This window comes from Erythrolamprus reginae, chromosome 10 (genome assembly GCF_031021105.1).
Source record: "Erythrolamprus reginae isolate rEryReg1 chromosome 10, rEryReg1.hap1, whole genome shotgun sequence".
Lineage (NCBI taxonomy): Eukaryota > Metazoa > Chordata > Lepidosauria > Squamata > Dipsadidae > Erythrolamprus > Erythrolamprus reginae.
This window is the reverse complement of record NC_091959.1, coordinates 41,482,552-41,510,516: the sequence shown is the minus strand read 5'-3', so window position 1 is coordinate 41,510,516 and position 27,965 is coordinate 41,482,552. Positions and strand designations below refer to the sequence as shown.

At 44.0% G+C, this 27,965-nt stretch overlaps 1 protein-coding gene across 1 annotated transcript; it reads left to right on the top strand.

Moving 5' to 3' along the window:
- The first annotated feature begins 5 nt into the window (after positions 1 to 5).
- Positions 6 to 26,958, top strand: PPM1F (protein phosphatase, Mg2+/Mn2+ dependent 1F). The gene is made up of 8 exons (XM_070762851.1): positions 6 to 374; positions 7,914 to 8,044; positions 11,554 to 11,753; positions 12,653 to 12,841; positions 16,632 to 16,775; positions 18,317 to 18,410; positions 24,548 to 24,953; positions 26,069 to 26,958. The coding sequence occupies exons 1-7, from the start codon at positions 205 to 207 to the stop codon at positions 24,904 to 24,906; spliced, it is 1,287 nt and encodes a 428-aa protein (XP_070618952.1). The 5' UTR covers positions 6 to 204; the 3' UTR covers positions 24,907 to 24,953; positions 26,069 to 26,958.
- Positions 26,959 to 27,965: the final 1,007 nt, after the last annotated feature.

Genomic DNA, 27,965 nt, shown 5'->3' with positions numbered 1-27,965 from the left:
TTTGCGGGGGGGGGGGGGGGGAGAAACAGCTGGGCAGACGTGGCTTTTCCTTGCAGGAGGAAGCTGGGCGGGGGCTGCCCTCCCTTTCCCATTTAAAGCGGGGCGGGGGGGGGGGACGAGTGCAGGAAGCCAGCCGGGCTCGCCGTCCTCCCTCCATCCCCCGGGCACCGCCTTCCAGCCGCCCTCCTCCTCTCTCTTTCGGCCATGGCTGGGCCGGAGCTCGCCTGGCTGGCCGGCTTCCTGCAGGACTTCCCCGGCCCGCTGGGCCCCACCGAGCCGCCGCCTTGGACCGGCGCTTCCCACGCCGCTTGGCTCCGGCCCGAAGAAGCGGAGGCCGAGTTGATCGACAGGGCTCGAGGCTTCCTGGGCAAAAGGTGAGGCCGGACACGCGTGTTTGTGTGTGGGTGTGTGTGGGGAAATAATAAGGGCCCCCGGGGTTGCTAATTTTTGCAAGGAAGCGCGTGGGGTGGAAATGCATGGGCGTTTTGCAAGGCCACGAGGGGGTGCATATGGGGGGGTTGTTGGCCTGGACACGCGTGGGGGGAAGGCTCCTGTGTCTCTTTGCAAGGAAGCGCGTGGGGCGGAAATGCACGGGCGTTTTGCAAGGCCACGAGGGCGGGTGTAACGTTTTTGGAGGGGGGGTGTTTTGCACGGACACGCGTGTGGTGGTGATGGGAAAGGCCCCTGGGTTCCTTTGCAAGGGAGCGCGTGGATGCCACGCTCGCGGGGCTGGGGAGGTAATGCATTGGCGTTGCAAGGCCAGGAGGGTGGATGCAATTTATTTATTTATTCCTTTATTCATTTGTCCAATACACAAATACGTAGGAAGAAAAATAGACATGTGGTAATATATATAAGGGTAAAGTGAACTTAGAGGAGAGGATATATGAAAGAAAGAGAATATATATGATAAGTGAGAGAAAGGAAAGACAATTGGACAGGGGACGAAAGGCACACCAGTGCACTTGTGTACGCCCCTTACTGGCCTCTTAGGAACCTGGAGAGGTCAATCATGGAGAGTCTAAGTGAGAAATGTTGGGGGTTAGGGGTTGACACAATTGAGTCCGGTAATGAGTTCCACGCTTCGATAACTCGATTGTTGAAATCATATTTTTTACAGTCAAGTTTGGAGCGGTTCGTATTAAGTTTGAATCTGTTGTGTGCTCTTGTGTTGTTGCGGTTGAAGCTGAAGTAGTCATTGACTGGTAGGACGTTGCAGCATATGATCTTGTGGGCAATACTTAGATCATGTTTTAGGTGCCGTAGTTCTAGGCTTTCTAGGCCCAGGATAGTTAGTCTATTTTCGTAGGATGTTCTGTTTCGAGTGGAGGAGTGAAGGGCTCTTCTGGTGAAATATCTTTGGACATTTTCAAGGGTGTTGATGCCTGAGATGTGATATGGGTTCCAGACAGATGAGCAGTAGTCTAGGATGGGTCTGGCAAAAGTTTTGTAGGCTCTTGAGTAGTGTGAGATTGCCTGAGCAGAAGCTGTGTATTTGGGGCAGGTTGTTTTGCACAGACACGCATGGGGTGTGTGTGTGTGGAAAAAAAAAGCCTTCCCCAGGTTTCTTTGCAAGGAAACTTGTGTGGGGCAGAAATGCATTGGCGTTGCAAGGCCACAACGGCTAGTGCAATTTGGTGGTGTGGGGTGTTGCTTTGCACGGACACGCGTGTGGGGGGGGAGCCCCAGTTTCTTTGTGGAAGCCCCTGCACAGAGTGGGGGTTGGAAGAAGTCTTCCTCCGGGTTGGGAGGCCACCAGGGCAGCTGCAATTTTTTAGGGAGGGGTGTTGTGCACGGACTCAGGTGGCATTTGGTCTTCTCTGAGCTTGTCGGGTTTCCTGCAGACATGACCTAACACTGATGTAGAAGGGAGTGGAGGAAGAGTGTTGGTTATGACCTATAAAACCCTTCATGGCATCCGACCAGATTATCTCAGGGACCACCTTCTGCTGCATGAATCCCAGCAACCAGTTAGGTCCCACAGAGTGGGTCTTCTCCGGGTCCCCTTCTTAAAACCCACCTCTGCCGCCAGGCATGGGGGAACTGAGATACTCTTTCCCCCTAGGCCTTTACAATTTTATGCATGGTATGTTTGTATGTATGTTTGGTTTTATAATAAGGGTTTTAACTGTTTTAATATTGGATTGTTATATGCTGTTTTTATTACTGTTGTTAGCCGCCCCGAGTCTACGGAGAGGGGCAGCATACAAATCAAATAAATAAATACATATATAAATAAATAAATTAGGTCCTTGGTGCTCTCTGCACTTTATTTTTTATTTTTTGTAGACGTTTCTTTACCCAACTAGGTAACATCATCAGGGCTAACTTTGCCTTGAACATCCCATCTGCTTCCTCAGTCCAAACTTTTCCAGAATCTGGTTTCAACTCAGGTGCTTCCCGTAATAACCTAGGGGGGGGGGGGAAATATCACCTAACCCAGGTTAATTCCAGCCAGGGTTGTTAAGTGAGTCACACCTCATTTTATGACCTTTTGGAGTTCTTGTGATATACCTCCATCTTACCTCCCATCCTCTGTGTGGGTTCTTTTCTGTGGAATAAAAATTATGGATGGTTGTTATACTTTGGGTGTTTGTTTAGAAGACTTCCTAATTCTTTGGGGGAAAAAACCCCAAGATTTTGTAATTTTGCTTTATGCAATCATCTTCTTTTTAAAACTGACCTGCCCTCAAACTGTCCTTTTGTGAAAGGAAGTGTGGAATTAAACAGAAAAGTGGTGAGATAAATACTTCTAAGCCAGAGCCTTGAGGTCGGATAAATAGCTTTTTAGTTTTATCTCAGAAGTTGTCCAAAAGTTAATCTGGAGGTTGATTAAATCCAGGGTCATTGCTAGCTTTAATCCGTTTAGGGGAAACTGTTCTGAGTTACTTAATGTTGCAAGTTGGATGTTGACTCTGAATTTACAATACTACTACTATTGCTACTACTATTGCTACTACTATTACTACTACTAGAAACTTGATATTTGTGATGCATTTTTAAAAGTTCAGTTGACTGAATTTAATAATAATAATAATAATAATAATAATAATAATAATAATAATAATAATAATAATAATAATAATAATATCGCAGCCTGGCCATTGGTTTTTCAATGCTGTCAAAGCCAGAATTGAAAAATCAACACACGATCCAAAGTGCAGACTCTGTAAAGAAACAGATGAAACAATCGATCACATACTCAGCTGCTGCAAAAAGATTGCACAGACTGACTACAAGCATAGACATGATGCTGTGGCACAGATGATCCACTGGAACTTGTGCCGGAACTACCATTTCCCAGTGGCAAAGAACTGGTGGAATCATAAGCCCGAAAAAGTGGTCGGAAATGAGCAAGCAAAACTACTGTGGGACTTCAGACTGACCGAATTCTGAAGCATAACACACCAGACATCCTGATTGTGGAGAAAAAGAAAGTATGGATCATCGACATCGCAATCCCAGGGGACAGCAGAATTGAGGAGAAGCAGCTAGAGAAATTAGTGAAATACGAAGATCTGAAAATTGAGCTGCGATGACTCTGGCATAAGCCAGTGAAAGTGGTCCCAGTGGTACTTGGCATGCTGGGCACAGTGCTAAAGGATCTCAGCGGACATTTGAAAACCATCGGAATTGACAAAATCTCCATCTGTCAATTGTAAAAGGCCACTTTACTGGGATTGGCAAACATAATTCGCCGCTACATCACGCAGTCTTAGGTGCTTGGGAAGCGCCCGACTGGTGATGAAATACAAAATCCAGCATAGTGATCTCATTTGCTGTGTTGTATTGACATAATAATAATAATAATAATAATAATAATAATAATAATAATAATAATTAATAATAAATAATAATAAAGGTCACTTTACTAGGATCGGCAAACATAATTTGCCGCTACATCACGCAGTTCTATGTGCTTGGGAAGCGCCCGACTGGTGATGAAATACGAAATCCAGTATAGTGATCTCGTTTGCTGTGTTGTATTGACATCATAATAATAATATCGCAGCCTGGCCATTGAATCTACACGATTATGGATGAAACATGGAACAGTGATACCCACTGTCATCGGGGCACTTGGTACCATGTCCAAGAATTTTATAAAATACATCAAAAAATTGCAGCTTCCTGCAATAATTCCAGCAGAACTGCCAAAAAGCTTGCGCTACTCATGTATTCATATAATACTATGATTATCCAAATATTGCAATGGACGTTAAATGAATTGGGCTATTGGTTTGGGTGCTGAGCTCTCTCACTATTCGAGGAGACGCTTTGAATTGCAGTGGACCTTAAATGAATTGTTGTAAGATGACAACCATCGATAATTCTGCGTATTCCTCATTTGGTTCAGTGGAGCCTGTTCTAAAATGATGGATGACATGGCATATTTCTGACCTCACGTCACTGTAATTTTGGCAAGGTTTTATCCCTTGAAACGCCAAATATTGTAGTTTGAGCAAGTCACAACCTGTGTGGAATTTTTTTTGTCCTCTTTGAAATAACTCTGCCTAGTAAACATAGCCAGGGGCTACGTTATCATTCTCTAGTCTGGCGAAATTAAATTATTATTATTTTAAAATGTAGTCCTCTACTTACAACATTTTTAGTGACCGTTCAAAGCTACAACAGCAATGAAAAAAGTGATTTATTACCTTTTTTCTCACCTTTATGAACGTTGCAGCGTATCTGTGGTTACCGCACGAATCCCAGCGACCGATAAGGTCCCACAGAGTTGGCCTTCTCCGGGTCCCGTCAACTAAACAATGTCGTTTGGCGGGCCCCAGGGGAAGAGCCTTCTCCGTGGCGGCCCCGGCCCTCTGGAATCAACTCCCCCCAGAGATTAGAATTGCCCCCACCCTCCCTGTCTTTCGTAAACTACTCAAGACTCACTCATACCACCAGGCATGGGGGAGTTGAGACACCTTTCCCCCAGGCTCTTTTATACTTTGTTTTATGTTTGGTATGAATGTGTTGTTTGGTTTTTTAAATAATGATAGGGTTTTATATGTTTTTTAATATTAGATTTGTTCTACTATAATATTGTTTTTATTATTGTTGTGAGCCGCCCCGAGTCTTCGGAGAGGGGCGGCATACAAATCTAATAAATTATTATTATTATTATTACTTGATCAAAATGTATACGCCAGTATATCCTTGACCAAGCTGTATCCGGTAGGAAATTTCGAAAGGAAAAAGGAAGCGATTGTTTCCAGTTTCCGGAGAAGAATAACAGGAAATTCCAAGAATTAGCTCAGCGCTGCAAATAGCCCATTTGCACTGCAGAAGAAAGAGATAAAACCATTCGAAGCTGAGATTTGTAAGAGAGTTAGAAACTGAATGGATGGTTTGAAGCCCTCTAGGAGAAATTGTTGTGACTTGTAATTGCTAAAGACCTCTGGAGTTGATAGGGACTAAAAGGTCTCCCATACATGTTTGCTCTCAGATTATCTAAACTCCACTCCTTGCTTGCAGTGATGATAATAATTTGGCAGTGAAATTTTTCCAAAAAAACAAAACAAAACCCAAGATCAAGGAGCACCAAGAACTTCTCATCCTTCTCCTTGCAAATCCCATTCCCCTCTAGCGGTGATGATGCTACCTAGTTGGGGAATAGAATAGAATAGAATAGAATTCTTTATTGGCCAAGTGTGATTGGACACATGAGGAATTTGTCTTTGGTGCATATGCTCTCGGTGTACATAAAAGAAAATATACATTTGTCAAGAATCATAAGGTATATCACTTAATGATAGTCTGGATACAAATAAGCAATCCAATCATTTAGAATAGAATAGAATTAGGATAGGATAGGATTCTTTATTGGTCAAATGCGATTGGACACAAGGAATTTGTCTTTGGTGCAGATGCTCTCAGTGTACATAAAAGAAAAAATTCATTTGTCAAGAATCATTAGGTGTAACAATGATTGTCATAGGGGTCAAATAAACAATGAAGAAACAATATTTAAAAAATCTTTGGATACAAGCAACAAGTTACAGTGATACAGTCATAAGTGGGAGGAGATGGGTTACAGGAATGATCAGAAGACTAATACTAATAACAACACAGCCATAATGAATAGTTTGACAGTGATGAGGGAATTATTTGTTTAGCAGAGTGATGGCGTTCGGGAAAAGCCTGTTCTTGTGTCTAGTTGTCTTTCTGTGCAGTGCTTTGTAGCAACGTTTTGAGGGTAGGAATTGAAAGTTTGTGTCCAGGATGCGAGGGGTCAGCAAATATTTTCACTGCCCTCTTTTTGACTCGTGCAGTCTACAGGCCCTCAATGGAAGGCAGGTTGGCAGCAATTGTTTTTTCTGCAGTTCTGATTCTCCTCTGAAGTCTCTGTCGCTCTTGTTGGGTTGCAGAACCGAAGCAGATAGTTATAAACTTCTTATAAATAAAACTTCTGCAAGAAAACATGAAGTTTAGAGAGCATCAAAGACCCTACAATTGTCATCACCCTCTTCCTCTTCTTTGTAATTCACTCACTCCCCTCTAGCATTGATGAACCTAGTTGGGTTGCCTAGTTTCTTCAAAACTCCGTGGCTTGCATTGGCTGCCGATCAGTTTCCGGTCACAATTCAAAGTGTTGGTCATGACCTTTAAAGCCCTACATGGCATTGGACCAGATTACCTCCTGAACCGTCTGCTACCGTACGAATCCCAGCGACCGATAAGGTCCCACAGAGTTGACCAACTCCCCCCCGGAGATTAGAACTGCCCCCACCCTCCCTGTCTGTCGTAAACTACTCAAGACTCACTTATACCGCCAGGCATGGGGGGTTTGAGATATTCCTTCCCCCTAGGCCATTACAAGTTATGTTTGTGTGTATGTTTGGTTTTATAATAAGGGTTTTTAGTTGTTTTATTATTGGATTGTTACATGCTGTTATTATCATTGTTGTGAGCCACCCCGAGTCTACAGAGAGGGGCGGCATACAAATCCAATAAATTATTAATTATTATTATTAGTTGGGTAATAAAACTTCTGCAAGAAAACAACCAAGCTCGGAGAGCATCAAGGACCTTACAGTCCTCTTCCTCCTCTTAACACACCCCACTTTTTCCTTCCACTGATGATGTTACCTACTAGGGTCATAAAACATCGGCAAGGAAACAACCAAGCTCAGAGATCACCAAAGACCCCACAGTCCTCTTCCCTCCTCTTCTCCTCCACTTTGCACACCCCACTCCTCTGTAGCCCTGATGATGCTGCCTAGTTGGGCAATGAAACGTCCTACAACCAAGCAACTAACCTCAGAGAACACCAAGCACTCCTCGTATCGACCCCAAGATAAAAATACAGTGTTCCCTCGATTTTCGTGGGTCCGAACTTTGCGAATAACCTATACCACGTTTTTTGCAAAAAATGTTAATTAAAAAATACTTTGCGGGTTTTTTTCTATACCATGGTTTTCCCCACCTGATGATGTCATATGTCATCGCCAAACTAATAATTTTTGCAAATAAATAACAAAAATAATAATTATTGTTGATAAATAATTACGTTTATAAATATCAGGATCACTAAGTGTCTTATTCAATGGTGAGTACCAGTAATAATGGGGAGTAAATGGTTGTTAAGGGAGTGGGAAATGGTAATTTAGCGGTATAATAATAATAATAATAATAATAATAATAATAATAATAATTTATTAGATTTGTATGCCGCTCCTCTCCGCAGGCTCGGAGTGTTTAAAGTGTTAAGGGAAGGCTTGTGATACTGTTCATAGCCAAAAATGGTGTATTTACTTCCACATGTCTACTTCGTGGAAATTTGACTTTCGCGGGCAATCTCGGAATGCATCCCCCACGAAAATCGAGGGAACACTGTATTCTCCTTTATTGGAAACTCTTTGTTTTGCGTGTTTTCATTCACCCCATATTTTTCCCCCCTTTTTCATTAGGGGTGCCCCTCCTCTTCTTGCAGCCTCCTTAATTCACGCCTCAGTCAGTGGGATTCTGCAGAGCGACCTCAGTGATTTTAAAAAACAGAACGTCGAACAGGATGGCGCTAGTGACAGCGAAAGTGAAACCCGTAAGTATTTGCCTTTCAGCAGTACTGTACATAATTCATGATTTCTTACAAAAGCTTCTTATTTATTGTATGCAAGGAAGAGCTACATAAGATGTTTTATTGATTTTTTTTATTTTATTGAAAAAAAATATATAAAAACAATAAGATCCGCAAACTTAACACAAATTCACAGTTCTACTTTCCCTTCTCTTTAAACTGTTATTCTAATTCCTTCTATCCAGTTATAAAGTTTTCCCCATACGGTGTAATGTTTTTTTTTCTTGTTTGTTCTGTAATTCCAATGTAAGTCTACTCAATTTTGCACAGTCTAATATTTTCCTAATCACTATCTCCCCAGTTTGTTTTCTTTTTCCCAATTTTGTGCAAAAACCAATCTTGCCGCTGTTATTATATGTGTTATTAATTAGTAATCTGCCTTTTTGTGTTGTTCTCTGACAACACAATATAGAAATATTTTTATTTGCCACCCGAAAGACTGGCAAAAATGTTTAAAGATAAATCAGTTAAATGTTGGCAATGTCATCCGATGCCGGGGTTGTATTACTACCATATGTGGTAGATATTTGTAGAAGCAAAAAAGAATATTTATATGGGGTTGTAGAAAATGATACAACAATATATTGATTTAGAACCTAACCTATTTTTGTTTGGGGATTTCACCAGAAAATTATAGTATGGCCAAACAAATGTAGTGTACGTTTGTTGTGTGAATGGCAATGACTGATTTTAATACTATGCGGGTTTTAGATTAACAACTGCATTGTTTTTTGTATGTTGTAAACCACCCCAAGTCCTCAGAGGGGCGGCATATAAATATAAATATAGATACTGAGTATTGCATTGGCAGTTCTGTGTTAGCAAAAACTTCAGAAGAGAAGGATTTAGGGGTAATGATTTTTGACAGTCTCAAAATGGGTGAGCAGTGTGGTCGGGCAGTAGGAAAAGCAAGTAGGATGCTTGGCTGCATAGCTAGAGGTATAACAAGCAGGAAGAGGGAGATTGTGATCCCCTTATATAGAGCGCTGGTGAAACCACATTTGGAGTACTGTGTTCAGTTCTGGAGACCTCATCTACAAAAAGATATTGACAAAATTGAATGGGTCCAAAGACGGGCTACAAGAATGGTGGAAGGTCTTAAGCATGAAACATATCAGAAAAGACTTAACGAACTCAATCTGTATAGTCTGGAAGACAGAAGGAAAAGGGGGGACATGATCGAAACATTTAAATATGTTAAAGGGTTAAATAAGGTTCAGGAGGGAAGTGTTTTTATTAGGAAAGTGAACACAAGAACAAGAGGACACAATCTGAAGTTAGTTGGGGGAAAGATCAAAAGAAACGTGAGAAAATATTATTTCACTGAAAGAGTAGTAGATCCTTGGAACAAACTTCCAGCAGACGTGGTTGGTAAATCCACAGTAACTGAATTTAAACATGCCTGGGATAAACATATATCCATTGTAAGATGAAATACAGGAAATAGTATAAGGGCAGACTAGATGGACCATGAGGTCTTTTTCTGCCGTCAGTCTTCTATGTTTCTATATAGACAGATAGTAAAGAAAATGTATATTTGATTATTCATGTAATAACTGCAGCTGGAATTGTATTTGCACGAAATTGGAAGAGTGAAGAGATCTCTACAGAGGAGAATGCGATCAGGAAAATAAAGTGATACCTCGTCTTACAAACGCCTCATCATACAAACTTTTCGAGATACAAACCCGGGGTTTAAGATTTTTTTGCCTCTTCTTACAAACTATTTTCACATTACAAACCCACCGCCGCCGCTGGGATGCCCTGCCTCCGGACTTCCATTGCCAGTGAAGCACCGGTTTTTGCGCTGCTGGGATTCCCCTGAGGCTCCCCTCCATGGGAAACCCCACCTCCGGACTTCCATGGTTTTGTGATGCTGCAGGGGAATCCCAGCAGGGGAATCCAGCAGCGCAAAAACAGGCACTTCGCTGGCAATGGAAGTCCAGAGGTGGGGTTTCCCATGGAGGGGAGCCTCAGGAGAATCCCAGCAGCGCAAAAACAGATGCTTCAGCTGGCAAAACGGGTAAATTTTGGGCTTGCACGCATTAATCGCTTTTCCATTGATTCCTATGGGAAACATTGTTTTGTCTTACAAACTTTTCACCTTAAGAACCTCGTCCCGGAACCAATTAAGTTTGTAAGACAAGGTATCACTGTGTTAGAATGTGCAGAAATGAATAGATTAACCTTTGCAATTAAAGGAAAGGAGGAATCTGATTATTATAATACAGTAGAACCCCGACTTACGAGACTAATTGGTTCCGGAAGGAGGCTCGTAAGTCGGAACGCTCGTATGACGAAACATTGTTTCCCATAGGAAACAATGTAAAGTCAATTAATCCGTGCAACAAGAAAAAAACCCGCTGCCGCCGAACGCGGAAGTTAGCGTTCAGAGACAGCTGCGAAGCGGCGCGCGTGTTTTAAAACGTGGCAGCCGGCCTGGGGGGCTCGGGGGCTTCCCCCCGAGCCCCCCAGGCCGGCTGTGACGTTTTAAAACACGCGCGCCGCTTCGCAGCTCTCTGCTGAATCCGAACGCGGAAGTTAGCGTTCCGGCTTCAGGAGACAGCTGCGAAGCGGCGCACGTGTTTTAAAAGGTTGCAGCCGGCCTGGGGGGCTTGCCAGCACCCCCCCGAGCCCCCCAGGCCGGCTGCAACCTTTTAAAACACGCGGGATACGAGCGCCAAGGAGCTGTCTCCTGAAGCCGAAAGCGGAAGTTAGTGTTCGGCTTCAGGAGACAGCTCCTTGGCGCTCGTATCCCGAATGTGAGCTCGGGAGGCGAACAAAAATGTCGCTCCCCTCCCAGCTCTTATCTCGAGTAGCTCGTAAGTAGAGCTGCTCGTATGTCGAGGTTCCACTGTATATGGAAGTTATTTTATCAGTGGTTAGAGAAGACATGAAAGCAGTATATCATAAAGTCAAATAAGTTAAAGAAGACAAATGTTATGGTATGTTAAATATTAGTAGTAATATAGAAAATAGATACAAATAATGAATAGGGTGGTAAATTTTAATTGTTATGACACTAAAGTTTGTACTCGGAGGACACGCTGATTGATGAAAGATGAAATGTTTGTATAAAAGAAAATTAAAAAAAACTTTTACCAAAAGAAAACCGCTCCTTATTTACATCCCAATGTTGTTTTTCTAGATTTTCTCTAATTTGAAAATCATTTAAAATCACTACATCGTTGTTTACACAGGCAGCTCTCGGTTGACAACAGTTCATTCCGTGACCTTTGGAAAAACTGACTTACGATGCTTTTTCACACTTAAGACCGTGTCCTGGAGAAAGGTTGTAAAACGGGACAAAATTCACTAAAGATACGTCTACCTTGGCAACGTAAATTTTGGGCTCCATTGTGGTCATAAGTCGAGGACCTGCCGTAAAGTCCCACTTGAAGATAACCAGGCGAGGCCTTGAAAAGTTTCAAAAACCACCTGTTTAATTGAGTTCTTTTTCATCCCCTCTGCAGTGTTGGAAGCCGCTCCTTTGCAACGCCATTTCTTTAACAAGCTCGTGGAGGTCTGCGCCGAATGGCAGAAGGAGCTTCCCGCCTTGAAGCCGTCCAAGCGCTACCTTCAGATTTCGATCCACGCGACGCGTAACACTCGACGGAAGATGGAAGACAGACATATTTCCCTGCTGGAATTTAACCAACTGTTTGGCCTGGAGGTGAGACGCTAGGAAGGACAACACTGATTGTAAAAATAATTGCCCTCCATGATCATGCTCACATATTTTGGATTTGCAGCTTCGGACTTTTCAGTTCCTTGATGTTCTCTCACCTTGGCTGTTGTTTTTGTAGACATTTCATAATCCAAGTAGGTTACATTATCAGTATACTGAGGGTAGCTTGGTAATGAAACCTCTACAAGGAAAGGTCGGAGAGGACCAAGGAATTCACAGTCCTTCCTTCCTTCCTTCCTTCCTTCCTTCCTTCCTTCCTTCCTTCCTTCCTTCCTTACTTACTTAATTCATTCTTTCCTCTCCTTCCTTCCTTCCTTCCTTCCTTCCTCTCTTATCTCCTTTCTTCCTTCCTCGTCTCCTTCCTTCTTTCCTTCCTTCCTTAATTCCTTCTTTCCTCTCCTTCCTTCCTTCTTTCCTCTTCTTCCTTCCTTCCTCATCTCCTTCCTTCCTTCTTTCCTTAATTCCTTCTTTCCTCTCTGATCTCCTTCCTTCCTTAATTCCTTCTTTCCTCTCCTTTATTCCTTCTTTCTTCTCTTATCTCCTTCCTTCCTCCCTTCCTCATCTTCCTGCCTTCTTTCCTTCCATCCTTCCTTCTTTCCTTCCTTAATTCCTTCTTTCCTCTCTTATCTCCTTCCTTCCTTCCTTCCTTCCTCTCATTCTTGCCAATCTTGCCGGTGGTAGATACCATCTATAAAACATCTTACACAAATTCTCTTTCTATGCCATTGACACGGTTAATTTATCATTTCTACCCCACAGCTTCTCCCATTTATCCAATTCTGTCGTATAACCAAAGTTTCTTTGCCCTAGCGAGAGACTTCCTTTTACGCTTGGATCAACCCAGCCATTTTGTGTTTCCCTTCTACCTTTTCCCTCACTGAAAGGATGACGTCGATCGAAGCTACTTCGCCGTCTACGATGGCCACGGAGGGATCGAGGCTGCCAATTACGCCGCTGTCCATTTGCATGTCAACTTGGCGCGTCAGAAGAAGTTTCTAGAAAACCCAGCGGAAGCGCTGAGAGAGTCTTTCCAGAAGACGGACGAGATGTTTCTCTCAAGAGCCAGGAAGGATGTGAGTGTGGGGTAGAAGGGTTAAAGGGGGGGGGGGGGGGGAATGATCAGAAGCAACGTGAGAAAATATTATTTGACTGAAAGAGTAGTAGATGCTTGGAACAAACTTCCAGCAGGCGCGGTTGGTAAATCCACAGTAACTGAATTTAAACATGCCTCGGATAAAAATACAGTAGTACCTTGTGATACGAACCCCTTGTCATACTAACTTTTCGAGATACGAACCCGGGGTTTGGAAAATTTTTGTCTCTTCTTACAAACTTTTTTCGCCTTACGAACCCGCCGCCCGAACGCTGAACCTGGAAGTTCGGCAAAAGTTTGGGTTCGGCGTTCGTAAGGCCGCTGAGAAGTGCCACCGCCCGGCTGTCACCTTTTGAAACAGCCGGAGGGCTTCTCGGCGTTCCCCCGAACGCCGAACCTGAACATTTGCCGAACTTCCTGGTTCGCCGTTCGGGAGGCCACCGAGAAGCCCCGCCGCCCGGCTGTCGCCTTTTGAAACAGCCGGGGGGCTTCTCGGCATTCCCCCGAAAGCAGAACTCGAACTTTTGAGGAACTTCCTGGTTCGGCGTTTGGGAGGCCGCTGAGAAGCCCCACTGCCCGGCTATCGCCTTTTGAAACAGCCGGGGATCTTCTCTGTGTTCCCCCGAACGCCGAACGTCCGGGTTGGGCATTCCAGAGGCCGCCGAGAAGCCCTGCCGCCCGGCTGTCACCTTTTGAAACAGCCAGGCGCTTCTCAGCGTTCTCCCGAACGCCCAACCCGGAAGTTCGGCAAAAGTTCGGGTTTGGCATTTGGGTTTGGGAGGCCGCCGAGAAGCCCGGCTGTCACCTTGCCAGAAGAGCCGCAGAGCTGTAGGCCGGTCGGGAGGCTCAAATGGAGGTGGAGAATCCCAATAGGGAATTCCATGGGCGGAGCTTTGACGTCACGGAGACTTCCTTCCTGGCCAGCTGAAACGTGGACTCCAGGAAGGACGTCTCTGTGACGTCAAAGCTCCGCCCATGGAATTCCCTATTGGGATTCCCCACCTCCGTTTGGACGAATTAAACATTTCATGCCGCCACAACTCTCCGATACAGGCCCCAGTGGAATTTTAGTGTTAATATTTATAATTTTACTTATTCTAAGCTGCAAGCAAACTATTGGCTTGGGGAGGTCTGCTCTATCCACTTACCTGGGGCAGTGAAGGGCTGCAAATTTTTTTACTACCACACTGTAGGCGTGGCTTATTTTGTGGGTGTGGCTTGTGGGAGTTATGTCTGCCGTTGCAAGAAAAAAAGATCAGACTTCTGGATCTGCTGCAAAAGTTTTCGTTTATGTGCAATTTGCATTACCCATTGCTTTGTAATGTATTTTATATACCCCCATAATGGCAGGTGTGGTTTTGTGCAGGCAGAGAATATGGTGTGGGGTTTTTTTGGGTCACAGTTTCGATATTATCGATCGCCGATCTCAGGTGGAAACAAAACTCGAGCGAGTAACAAAGATCTCTTTGTTTTCTTTCTTAAAAACACACACACACTCTCTTGAATTTTGTTCCAGTTCAAGCGTGGTTGGTAGAAGGGAAATTGTCACACATAATAACGGGCCTTCTTGCGCAGAGGCCAAAATAAAACCTCCAGGGGGGGGGAAATGTGTTTTTTCCTCAAAATTATGCATACCTTCTGTTCTGTCTGGGTTCCCCGAGACGCCAACACCAACTAAAAAGAGTATCCAGACACGCTGATAAAAAGCGAAGTCATTTTATATCTTTGAAAACAAACACAGAGAACAAAAACTGTTCTTACAAACTGGAATGCTATGAAGCTTCACAGAAGAGTCACGACGGCCAGACAATACAACAGGCTTCTTGCTGGCACACACACCACTGTAGATAATAAAACCCATGCCTCCTCCAAGTTTTCAGCCTTCGAGGCCACAAGCCAGAATCAGAGACGCCAAGGATCGAAGCAAGGTCACAGGACTCCCAAAAGATAACTCTCCACAATACAGGAAGGGCGGGCCTGCCTTTTCAACCTTTCTGAGGAGAACCACACCCAAACCCAGCTGTTGCCTATTAGGGATGGAAATACCTGGCTAATTGTCCCCTTCGTTGTGCTGCCCTTCTCTGCCTCATATCTATGATGGCTTGTGTGTTCTCATCTAATGACTCCAGGCTACTCGCTGGGGAGAGCTCCCCCCCGGGGGTCTCAGGCTGTTCTCCCTCCTCCTCGTCCTGACATTCCTCTTCTCCGTCTGTCTGGTCCTCCTCCTCCTCCTGTTCCTCGTCCTCCCCCTCTGAGCATGGAGCCGGCAGAGTTCCAGCCGTTCCCTGAGGAGCCTCAGACTGAATCACAACACCTTCATTATGAAAATTGAAGAGAGAGGAAAGAGGAATTAGCGTGCATTTCTGAGTGGCAGCTATATTTAATAATTCACTGATGAGAAGACATTGTTTAGTTTAGTTTAGTTTATTTAGATTTGTATGCCGCCCCTCTCCGAAGACTCGGGGCGGCTAACAACAATGAAGAAAACAATGTAACAAATCTAATATTAAAAAGTAATCTAAAAAACCCCAATTTAAGAGACCAATCATACCAACAAGCATACCATGTATAAATTCTATAAGCCTAGGGGGAGATTAGAAAAAAATTTCAATTCCCCCATGCCTGACGACAGAGGTGGGTTTTAAGGAGCTTGCGAAAGGCAAGGAGGGTGGGGGCAACTCTGATATCTGGGGGGAGCTGGTTCCAGAAGGTCGGGGCCGCCACAGAGAAGGCTCTTCTCCTGGGTCCTGCCAAATGACATTGTTTAGTCGACGGGACCCGGAGAAGGCCAACTCTGTGGGACCTAACCGGTCGCTGGGATTCATGCGGCAGAAGGCGGTCCCAGAGATATTCTGGTCCGATGCCATGAAGGGCTTTATAGGTCATAACCAACACTTTGAATTGTGATCGGAAATTGATCGGCAACCAATGCAGACTGCGGAGTGTTGGTGTTACATGGGCATATTTGGGGAAGCCCATGATTGCTCTCGCAGTTGCATTCTGCACGATCTGAAGTTTCCGAACACTTTTCAAAGGTAGCCCCATGTAGAGAGCATTACAGTAGTCGAGCCTCGAGGCGATGAGGGCATGAGTGACTGTAAATCGAGTTGATTTAAATCAATTCCATCCTGACCATGTGACTGATTGTTTTGAGAAAGTTGGAAAACTTTTAATTAGGTGAAAACCCCAGCTCTTACTGGCTTGCAGGCTTTTTCATTGCTACTCTCTCCTAAGAAGTTTTTTCCCCAACCCTAAGTTCTTACAGGCTTTTTTTTCACTGCTACTCACCTTGAATAAGGTTTTTTTTTAAAGTAATTTTTATTCAATTATATTAAAAGGTATAATCCAAAAAAGTATATACATTAGCATATTTGCAATATTGCAATGTACAGGGGGAAAAAAGAAACAAAACACATACATACCAAAACAAACAAATAAAAAATAATTTAAAAACCCCAAGAAAAACGGAAAAAAACACCATAAACAGTTACAAATTTACAAATATACAAACAACATATAAGAAAGGGGAAAAAAGGTATCTTATCAATATCCTCTTGAGAGGAGGAAAGTTACAATCTTATCGGATATCAATAAGGTTTTTTTTAAGCGCTAACCAGGAAATAAAATACTGTGCTGAAGCTGACCAGACTAAGGACGCTAATCGGATGAATATTAAGTAGGCAGATTGTTTCCTCCCCAAAAACTAAGGCGCGTCTTATACTCCGAAAAATACGGTTGACTTTTTCTGCTTTTTTGAAACACATCTGCAGAAGCTTCGGGGCGGCTCCACAGCGGTATCTTGTTTCCTGGTGGACGACAAACTACACATAGCGTGGCTGGGGGACTCACAAGTGATGTTGGTCCAGCAAGGAAAAGTTATCACTCTGATGGATCCTCACAAACCAGAACGAGAGGTAAATTGTAGCTCTTTACAACTTGTACTCTTATGTTTGTTTTGGCTCACTTTGATAATAAAAAAAAGTAATTGTTGCATGGGTTTTAAATTGTCGGGGTTTTATATATTGTTCTTTTTTAATATTAGATTTGTTGCAATGTTATATTGTTTTTGATTATTGTTGTGAGCCGCCCCGAGTCTTTGGAGAGGGGCGGCATACAAATGTAATAAATTATTTGTTCTGTCTGGGTCCCCCCAGACGCCAACACCAACCAAAAAGAGTAGCCAGACACACTGGTAAAAAGCAAAGGCAGTTTATATAATTCAAAGCAAACACAGGTAACAAAAACTGTTATTACAGACAGGAACAATAGGAAGCTTCACAGAGGTTTCACGAAGGCCAGGCAATAAAACAGGATTCTTGCTGGCAAAAACAACGCTGGAGATAATAAAACCCACGCCTCCCCCAAGTCTTCCAGAGAATCGAAGCAAGGTCACAGGACTCCTAGTTGATAACTCTCCACAAGACTGTAAAGGCGGGCCTGCCTTTTCAACCCTGCTGAGGAGAACCACACCCAAACCCAGCTGTTGCCAATTCAGTGATGGAAATACCTTTCTAATCCCCCAAAGACGTGCGTCTTTGAGCCGCACGTCGCTGCCTCATGTCTATTATAGCCTGTGCGTCTTCATCCAATGAATCCAGGCTACTAGCTGGGGAGAGCCCCCCCCCCCCCCGGGGGTCTCAGGCTGCTCTCCCTCCTCCTCTTCCTGACGTTCCTCTCCCCTGTCTGCCTGGTCCTCCCCCTCCTGTTCACTGTCCTCCTCCTCTGGGCATGGATCCGGCAGAGATCCAGGCGGTCCCTAAGGAGCCTCAGGCTGAAGCACAACAATTATTATTATTATTATTAATTATTAATTGCTTGGAAGATCTCCCCCCTCCCCCCCATTGTCCGAAAATCTGATTTCTTTCCGTATCCTTGATTTATTTTTTAATTGAAGAATAACACGGTTGGAAGGGACCTCGGAGGTCTTCTAGTCCAACCCCCTGTTCAAACCGGAGACCCTATACTAGTGATGGCTAACCTTTTCCAGACCGAGTGCCCAAAGCATAGTCACACATGATCCTATACCGCACGAATCCCAGCGACCGATAAGGTCCCACAGAGTTGGCCTTCTCCGGATCCTGTTGACTAAACAATGTCGTTTGGCGGGCCCCAGGGGAAGAGCCTTCTCTGTGGTGGCCCCGGCCCTCTGGAACCAAGTCCCCCCGGAGATTAGAACTGCCCCCACCCTCCCTGTCTTTCGTAAACTACTCAAGACTCACTTATGCCGCCAGGCATGGGGGAGTTAAGATATTCCTTCCCCCTAGGCCATTACAAGTTATGCATGGTATGTTTGTGTGTATGTTTGGTTTTATAATAAGGGTTTTTAGTTGTTTTATTAATTGGATTGTTACATGCTGTTTTTATCATTGTTGTTAGACTACGGAGAGGGGCGGCATGCAAATCCAATCAATCAATCAATAAATAAAATGCTTAGGCGTGTGTGTATATTTCCTAGGATGAACGACAACGCATAGAAGGTTTGGGAGGCTGCATAACGTACATGGACTGTTGGCGTGTAAACGGCACCCTGGCTGTTTCCAGAGCAATTGGTAAGTGTACTTTTTGTAAAGATAGTTGGACGATACGTACAGTGTTCTCTCGATTTTCGCGGGTCCGAACTTCGCGAATAGTCTATACCAGTGTTTTTCAACCAGTGTGCCGTGGCACACTAGTGTGCCGCGAGACATGGTCAGGTGTGCCGTGAAGCAGGAAGCTCAGGTTCCGGTCTCGCAACTTTTTGCTGAGAGAGAAAGAGAGAGTGAGAGAGAGAGAGAGAGAGAAAGAAAGCAAGAGAGAGAGAAAGAGAGAGAAAGAAAGCAAGAGAGAAAGAGAGAGAGAGAAAAGGAGAGGAAGGGAGAGAGAGAGAGAAATGAGCAAAAAGGGGAGGAAAAAAGAGAAATGAGAAAATGATTGTGACAGAGAATGAGAGGAAAGAGAGAGAAACAAAAGAGAGAGAAGTGACTCTTGATTTAAAGCATATGATAAAAAGGACCCAAAGAATAAGAGAGAAAACCCCCCCAGCCCTCACCTGTTTTTGGAAATGGTTCAAGAGTGTGTATATACACACACAAGGGGGGGGAGAGGAGACAGGGATGGAAAAAGAGAGGAGAGTGTCTTAGGGTGTCATTTTGTGTCATTTTGGTTGGTGGTGTGCCCCAGGATTTTGCAAACGTAAAAAATGTGCCGCGGCTCAAAAAAGCTTGAAAATCACTGGTCTATACCACGGTTTTTCAAAAAAAAAAAAATTTTATTAAAAAATATTTTGATTTTTTCCCCTAAACCACGTTTTTCCCCGCCCGATGACATCATACGTCATCGCCAAACTAATAATTTTTGCAAATAAATAACAAATAAAATAATTATTGTTGATAAATAATTACGTTTATAAGTATCAGGATCACTAAGTGTCTTATTCAATGGTGAGTACCAGTAATAATGGTGAGTAAATGGTTGTTAAGGGAATGAGAAATGGTAATTTAGGGGTTTAAAGTGTTAAGGGAAGGCTTGGGATACTGTCCATAGCCAAAAATACATCCGCATCTCTACTTCGCGGAAATTCGACTTTCGCGGGCGGTCTTGGAACACTGCATAGGTGGTCCTCCACTTTATGACCTCAATTGAACCCAAACCCGTCAGTCAATGATTACCTATATTTGCTGAAAATTAGCCCAAATGATACAGCCAGCTGATCAGGGCCTTGGGAAATCGGTGGCAACTTTTAATTTTCGATCAAGCAGGATTAAATCAGATTGTTAGCCTCCACAAATATAAACTATCAAAAAAAATTATTTCTAGGAGAAAAACTGTGACAGCAAAGTGAAGGAATTTGGGGCAAATGATAAAGAATGAGATTAATCACACACCCCCAAAAAAAGCCTTACATAAGAGCCAGGGTGGTGCAGTGGTTAGAGTGTAGGCTATTTCGGCTAACTGCTAGTTGTAGTTTAGTAGTTCAAACCTCACCACCGCTTCAAGGTTGACTCAGTCTTCCATCCTTCCGAGGTGGGTCAAATTAGGACCCAGATTGTTGGGAGCAACATGCTGATTCTGTAAACAGCTTAGAGAGGGCTGTAAAAGCTCTATGAAGTGCAGTCAGGCGGTAGGGAAAGCAAGTAGGATGCTTGGCTGCATAGCTAGAGGTCTAACAAGCAGGAAGAGGGAGATTATGATCCCGCTATATAGAGCGCTGGTGAGACCACATTTGTAATACTGTGTTCAGTTCTGGAGACCTCACCTACAAAAAGATATGGATTGAATTGAACGGGTCCAAAGATGGGCTACAAGAATGGTGGAAGGTCTTAAGCATAAAACGTATCAGGAAAGACTTAATGAACTCAATCTGTATAGTCTGGAGGACAGAAAGAAAAGGGGGGACATGATCGAAACATTTAAATATATTAAAGGGTTAAATAAGGTCCAGGAGGGAAGTGTTTTTAATAGGAAAGTGAACACAAGAACAAGGGGACACAATCTGAAGTTAGTTGGGGGAAAGATCAAAAGCAACATGAGAAAATATTATTTTACTGAAAGAGTAGTAGATCCTTGGAACAAACTTCCAGCAGACGTAGTTGGTAAATCCACAGTAACTGAATTTAAACATGCCTGGGATAAACATATATCCATCCTAAGATAAAATACAGAAAATAGTATAAGGGCAGACTAAATGGACCATGAGGTCTTTTTCTGCCGTCAGACTTCTATGTTTCTAAGTGGCATATAAGTCTAAGTGCTATTGCTATTCCAATTTCTAAATCGTAAATTCTTTGTATGTCCAACTACATTGGGCCAAATAAAGCTAAGCTGTCCTATCTTATGTATTTTTATTTCTGTCATTCTCCTCTCCATTACATTACATTCCACCCCACCTCTACTCTGCTCTAATTATTTCTATTCTATATTCTATTCTATTCTTTAAAAAAAAAAAGTTTATTGAATATTAAAGTAAAAACGTGGGGAGAAGGGGAAAAGAAAGGGAGTGAGGATAGACAATTTAAAAAAAGAAAAAAATCATAAATTTTACATAGTTTGAAGGATATCGAAAAATCCTATTCTATTCTATCCAATCTATTCCATTCCATTCTTTTATTTTATTCCAATCCAATCCCTTCCACTCTATCCCATTCTATTCTCCAGAGGTCTTCAAACTTCGCAATTTTAAGACTTGTAGACTTAAAATTCTCAGAATTTTCCCAGAATTCTCCAGCCAGCATGGGAATTGAAGTCCACAAGTCTTAAAGTTGCCAAGTTTGGGGACCCCTGCTATAGTCTATACCAGTGATGGCGAACCTTTTTTTCCTCGAGGGGATAAAAGAACGTATTGCACATACGTGAGTGCCCACACCCATAATTCAATGCCTGGGGAGGGCGAAAACAACTTCCCCTGCACGCCAGGGATACTCTCTGGAGGCTGGAAACGGCCTGTTTCAGAACTTCTGGTGGGCCCAGTAGACTCATGTTTTGTCCTCCCCAGGCTCCAAAGGCTTCCCTGGAGCCAAGAGAGGGTAAAAGCGCCCTTTTCCATCCCTCTGGAGCCTCTGTGTGAGCCAAAAATCAGCTGGCTGGCACACACATGAATGTTGGATCTGAGCTAGGGCAACGGCTTGCGTGCCAGCAGATTCAATTCAATTCAATTTATTAGATTTGTATGCCGCCCCTCTCCGAAGACTCGAGGTGGCTCACAACAATGATAAAAACAATATTATAATGGCACAAATCTAATATTAAAAATAACTAAAAACCCTATCATAATTAAAAACCAAACAACACATACATACCAAACATAAATTATAAGGAGCCTGGGGGAAAGATGTCTCAAATCCCCCATGCCTGGTGGTATAGGTGAAGACGAGGGTGGGAGCAGTTCTAATCTCCGGGGGGAGTTGATTCCAGAGGGCCGGGGCCACCACAGAGAAGGCTCTTCCCCTGGGGCCCACCAGACGATATTGTTTAGTCGATGGGACCCGGAGAAGGCCAACTCTGTGGGACCTTATCGGCCGCTGGGATTTGTGCAGTAGCAGGTGGTTCCAGAGGTTCTCTGGTCCAATGCCATGTAGGGCTTTAAAGGTCATAACCAACACTTTGAATTGCGACCGGAAATTGATTGGCAGCCAATGCAGGCCACGGAGTGTTGTAGATACGTGGGCGAATCTGGGAAGCCCCACGATGGCTCTCGCGGCCGCGTTCTGCACGATCTGGAGTTTCCGAACACTTTTCAAAGGTAGCCCCATGTAGAGAGCGTTGCAGTAATCGAACCTCGAGGTGATAAGGGCATGAGCGACTGTGAGCAATGACTCCCTGTCCAAATAGGGCCGCAACTGGTGCACCAGGCGAACCTGGGCAAACGCCCTCCTCGCCACAGCCGAAAGATGATGTTCCAATGTCAGCTGTGGATCGAGGAGGACGCCCAAGTTGCGTACCCTTTCTGAGGGGGGTCAATAATTCCCCCCCTAGGGTGATGGACGGATAGATGGAATTGTCCTTGGGAGGCAAGACCCACAGCCACTCTGTCTTGTCTGGGTTGAGTTTGACTTTGTTGACACCCATCCAGGCCCCAACAGCCTCCAGGCACCGGCACATCACTTCCGTGTGCCACCTGTGGTCCCCGTGCCATAGTTTCGCCATCACTGGTCTATCCTATTCTGTTCTTTTCCATTCAACTTCATTCCACCCCATCCCATCTCGTCCCATCCGATTCCCAAGGTGGCCTGTTTTTAATGTTCATGGAAACACTGGCATCTCAGAAAACCTCGGCACATTGGCTGCCACCGAGGCGCTCCCATTAAAAATTGCTCGGTGCAGCACATTGCCATAGTAACTCGAACCTGACAGTTCACATTGAGGAACGAAGTTTGTGCTGTTCGCTCCCAAAGCCTCTGCAGTGATATTTTTAATATTTTTCCATCAGCGCCCAGAAGCACACGTTCATATTCAAGGCTAACCGCTCGGATGATTAGGTCATGTTCCCATTGGCTCAGATTATTATTAGGTAATGCCAATGCAGGTAGTCCTCAGTATTTATTTATTTATTTATTCGATTTTTATGCCACCCTTCTCCTTAGACTCAGGACAACAGCACTTTTTAACAGAGCCAGCCTATTGCCCCCACAATCCGGGTCCTCATTTGACCCACCTCGGAAGGATGGAAGGCTGAGTCAACATTGAGCCGGTGATGAGATTTGAACCACTGACCTATAGATCTATAGTCAGCTTCAGTGGCCTCTACCTGCTGCGCCACCCCAGCTCATATACAACTATCCCAGCGACCAGTTAGGTCCCACAGAGTTGGCCTTCTCCGGGTCCCGTCAACTAAACATTGTCGTTTGGCGGGGCCCAGGGGAAGAGCCTTCTCTGTGGCGGCCCCGGTCCTCTGGAACCAACTCCCCCCGGAGATTAGAATTGCCCCCACCCTCCTGGCCTTTCGTAAGCTCCTTAAAACCCACCTCTGCCGTCAGGCATGGGGGAACTGAGATATTCTTTCCCTCTAGGCCTTTACAATTTATGCATGGTATGTTTGTTGTATGTTTGGTTGGTTTTACAATAAGGGTTTTTTAGTTGTTTTAGTATTGGGTTTACATGCTGTTTTTTATTACTGTTGCTAGCCGCCCCGAGTCTATGGAGAGGGGCCACATACAAATCCAATGAATGAATGAATGAATGAACAAACAAACAAACAATTCATTTAATGACCGGGTGGAAAAAGGGACTTATCACCAGTCTTCACACTTAAACAACTGCAGCCACAAGATCGTGTGATCAGAGTTAGGAACCGTATTTTTAGGAGTATAAGATGCACCTTTTTCCTCTCTAAAAGAGGCTGATAATTTACGTGTGCCTTATGCTCATGTAGCTTCCTCCCCCCCCCCGCCCTAACTAACTGCTAAAGATCTACCCCGTTTTTGCAAAAAAAGAGCCCAGTTTTTGCAAAAATGGGACGTGGGACTGGGCCTTTTGGAGGCCAAAAATGGCTGTATTCGGTGTATAAGATCCACCGACATTTCCACTGACCACTTATCTAGTAAAGCTAAATCATTTGCCATATTACAGACGCCTCCAGGAATATCAGCCCTGTTGCACACTTTAGAGTTATCGTGCTACGTCACTCACAAACATGTTAAAAAGAAGAATTTTTTTCTGTGCCGTTGTAAGTTTGAACCGTCACTAAACAAATGGTCGTAACTCGAGGACAGACTGTGTTTGTTTGTTTGTTTGTTTGTTTGTTTGTTTATTAGATTTGTATGCCGCCCCTCTCCGTAGACTCGGAGCGGCTCACAACACAATAAAACAGTTCATAACAAATCTAATAATTTACAATTTAAAATATTTTAAAAATCCCATTATTAAGCAGACATAGATACAAACATACCATAAATAAATTGTATAGGCCCACGGGAGATATCTAAGTTCCCCCATGCCTGACCACAAAGGTGGGTTTTGAGGAGTTTACGAAAGGCAAGGCGGGTAGGGGCAGTTCTAATCTCTGGGGGGAGCTGGTTCCAGAGAGTCGGGGCCGCCACAGAGAAGGCTCTTCCCCTGGGGCCCGCCAAACGACATTGTTCAGTTCTCTGCTCAAACTCCATCCTTTCTTGGTGGAAAACCCCAAATCGGCAAGGAATTTAAGCCCCCCCTTTCACCTCCAGACAAGGTCTTCAATAGAAGGTTATCTCAAGTTTCTCTATTTTTTTTACAGGGGATCTCCTGCAAAAACCGTATATCTCTGGCTGTGCAGACGGCGCGTCGTTTGAGCTGACGGGGCGGGAAGATTATATCCTCCTCGCTTGCGACGGGTTCTTCGACGCCATCCAGCCGGTGGAGGTGGTGGACCACGTCTTGGAGCACTTGACGCAAAATGACGGAGACGGCCTTCGGACCGCGGAGAAGCTGGTGGCTGCGGCGAAGGAGAGCGGTTCAACCGACAACATCACCGTCCTGGTGCTCTTCTTACGCGAGCCCAAGGACATCGTGGCCGACTGCCTCAGAGACCCCAAAACCAGCCTTGCGGAGGAGGACGTATCGGGCCCCTTCTTCAGCTTTATAGCTAACAACTGAAAGACCATCCACTTTCAAAGCAACATCTACAGCCCGTTTGTCCAGAGGTCAATAATTTTTTTTAAGATAATCTCTTCTAGGTCAGAAAATTTAATATGGCGCCTGCAACGGATTGGACGTTGGGAAAGAAAATCCATCCAATTGTTCCTTAGCCCCCAGGATATAATGTCAAACAGCTGGAGAAAGGGTAGGATGGAAAGTCCAACCTTCTATTGAAGACCTTGTCTGGAGGTGACAGGGGGGACTTAAATTTCTTACCGATTTGGGGTTTTCCACCAAGAAAGGATGGAGTTTGAGCAGAGAAGGTGTCAAACTGAAGTGATGACATAGCTCAAGTGTATCGTTAAAAAAAGTGTGTGGGGGGGTTATATGGGCTGGTGGTTGAAGGCCTTGCTTCTTGAGAAGGTCCAGTGCGTGTCCTCATCTTCTGCTCAATTTCCTACTTGAGCAGGGGGCTGGATTAGAAGACCTCCAACACTGTTATTCTGTTGTCTCGGACGAGAGTTCAAACTATATGAGCCTATATGAGCACAGTGGTTAGAGTGCTGCTTTTGCTGATGGCTGGCTATGGTTCACCAGTTCAAATCTCACCACTGGCTCAAAGTTGACTCAACCCTCCATCCTTCCGGACTCAGATTGTTGCTGATTCTCGGGAAACCGCTTAGAGAGGGCTGTAAAGCATTGTGAAGCGGTATATACATGCTATTGCTATATTTTAATTGAAATAGGGACTGCGTTGGGGGGAGGGGGTTCTTTTGGAAATTAACCACTGAATAAGCTATGGCTTATTTGCGCAAAGAAATTCAGTATTAAGTTCAGGAATTGGGGCAATCTAACTGTATGGTTCTGCATCTTGTATTTGTGCTTTTGTATACCAAAGAAAATATTATGCCAACTATGAGATTGAAGAAAACGAACTGTAAGGACGTGATAATATTCTACTGCCCCCCATCCCTTTCCCCAATTATTTAATATGTCAAACCTGCATCTAACTCATATATGGCCATACAGTATCCATAAATTAAGCTGAGATAACCTAAGTTGCAGTTAAATAGCTAAACATATTTTGTGTGTGTGTGTGAAATGGTTTATCTGTTGTCATTTTTAAAATTTATGTACGAGGGTCACCTAGAAAATAATGCACCACATTTTTTTTCTTCAGCAATTATTTATTGAACACAATGAAACTTACAAGAAAGAATGATGTTTCTTCTATACTCCCTCTCCATCCCATTCTATGGCTTTCTTCCAGCGAGACATAAGGGCGTGTATGCCCTGTTGGTACCACTCCTTGTCCTGGTCACGAAGCTATTTCTGCACTGTGCAAATCGTCTCTTTGTCATCCTCAGAATGTCTTCCGCAAATGGCATCCTTTAATGGTCCAAGCAAATGGAAGTCTGAGGGAGCAAGGTCAGGGCTATAGGATGGATGGGGTAACACTGTCCAAACCCTGTTTAGTGATGTGTTCCGAAGTCCTCAAACTTGTGTGAGGCCAAGCGTTATCATGTTGAATCAAACATTCACCTGAGTTGACAGCTGACTGACAGCTTCAGCGCCAATTGCCGAGTCGTTATGCGTTGGTTCTCGTGAATGAGCACATCAGCAAGCTACGTCTTGTTAGGGGTGGCAGCCATAGCTAGCCGCCCCAAATGTTGCAAATCTTGGCTTTCTGCTGAACCGTCTTCTAATGGCCTCACCCTCTTTGCCCAGCGACTAACCGTATTTCTGTCGACTGCAGATTCTCCACAAACTACACAAACGTTTGTGAATGTTCCCAACAGTTTCTTTCTCCGCAGTGAGAAATTCAATGACGACGCGCTGCTTGTATCATTGGCAGACGCCATTTTGAAACACGGCTGCAGCTACGCTATCTGTCTGAAGAAACGCAAAATTTACACACGCACTCCTGACAATTCAAATAAAGTTTCGCATTCGTACCATTACTGTAAGCTGAGGGGGAAAAAAGTGCATTCCTTCCTGGGCGACCCTCGTATTTTATAATTTCTCTACTCATCTGTATGTTCATCCTTTTTTTTTAAAAAAAAGATTCTCCCAGAGGTTTTATTTTAATCCGTGCATGTTTACTGTTACTTTATCACTGGTGTTTTGAAATGGGCTGCTGTCAGATGTCATTCACCTGCTGACGAAGAAGTAGAATACTGATAGCTCTCGACTTAATGACCACAATTGAATCAAAAATTCCTGTCGCTACGCCAGACGTTTGTGAAATGAGTCCTGCCCCAATTTACAAACCTTTTCTTACCGCGGTGGTTAAGTGAACCACTGCAGTTGTTAAGATAGGAACACAGTTGTTAAGTAAATCTGTCTGATTGGGGATTGTTCGATACCAGAATATTGCAATTGTCATAAACATGTCAGTTGCAATGGTCATAAGCGTGAAAAACTGTCTTAAGTCGCTTTTTCTAATGCCGTCGTAACTTTGAACGGTCACTAAGTGAATTGTAAGTCGAGAACTACCTATATTCTGTTTTTATCTTTACGGGCGTTTATTTCGGACGTTTATAACAAACCCTCGAGGCTTTTTTTTATAAAGTTACACTGAGATCTTTCGAATTAAGTAACGCTTTGGACTGGAAATGACTGGAAATTTTCCAAAACACAGGAGGCTTTGAATTAAATGAAACAATCTTGGTGTTTCTTTTAATCGGGCGCTGTTACAAGAAAGCACTTTTTTTTTTTGAGGCTTAAACCTGAAGCAGTGCTAAAATTGGTTTAAACTTGAATCTGATGATAAAGGGGGGGAAATTGGTTGTGAAGAGCAACAGGAAAAGCAACTAGAATGGAGTCTTTTTAAAAAGTGTTGTTATTCTCTACTTTGTCATTTACTTTTTTCCCTTATTAATGGGCTGTGACGTTGCAGGGAAACCTAGCTAGAATTGGGGTGTTTTTTCCCCCATACAGCAGTGATGGCGAATCTATGGTGGCCGAGATGGCACGCGGAGCCACATTGAAGGGCGTGTGAGGTTGTTGTTGTTGTATGTCAGCGCCAGTGCATGTGTGTGTGTGCTGACCAGCTGATTTTCAGTCTTGGAGAGGCT

Bases quoted from the DNA above. Each gene is read 5' to 3' on its own strand.
- PPM1F (XM_070762851.1), top strand. From the start codon at position 205: ATGGCTGGGCCGGAGCTCGCCTGGCTGGCCGGCTTCCTGCAGGACTTC. The intron at 375-7,913 runs GTGAGGCCGGAC...CTTTTTCATTAG, and splicing joins CGAGGCTTCCTGGGCAAAAG to GGGTGCCCCTCCTCTTCTTG. The intron at 8,045-11,553 runs GTAAGTATTTGC...TCCCCTCTGCAG, and splicing joins TGACAGCGAAAGTGAAACCC to TGTTGGAAGCCGCTCCTTTG.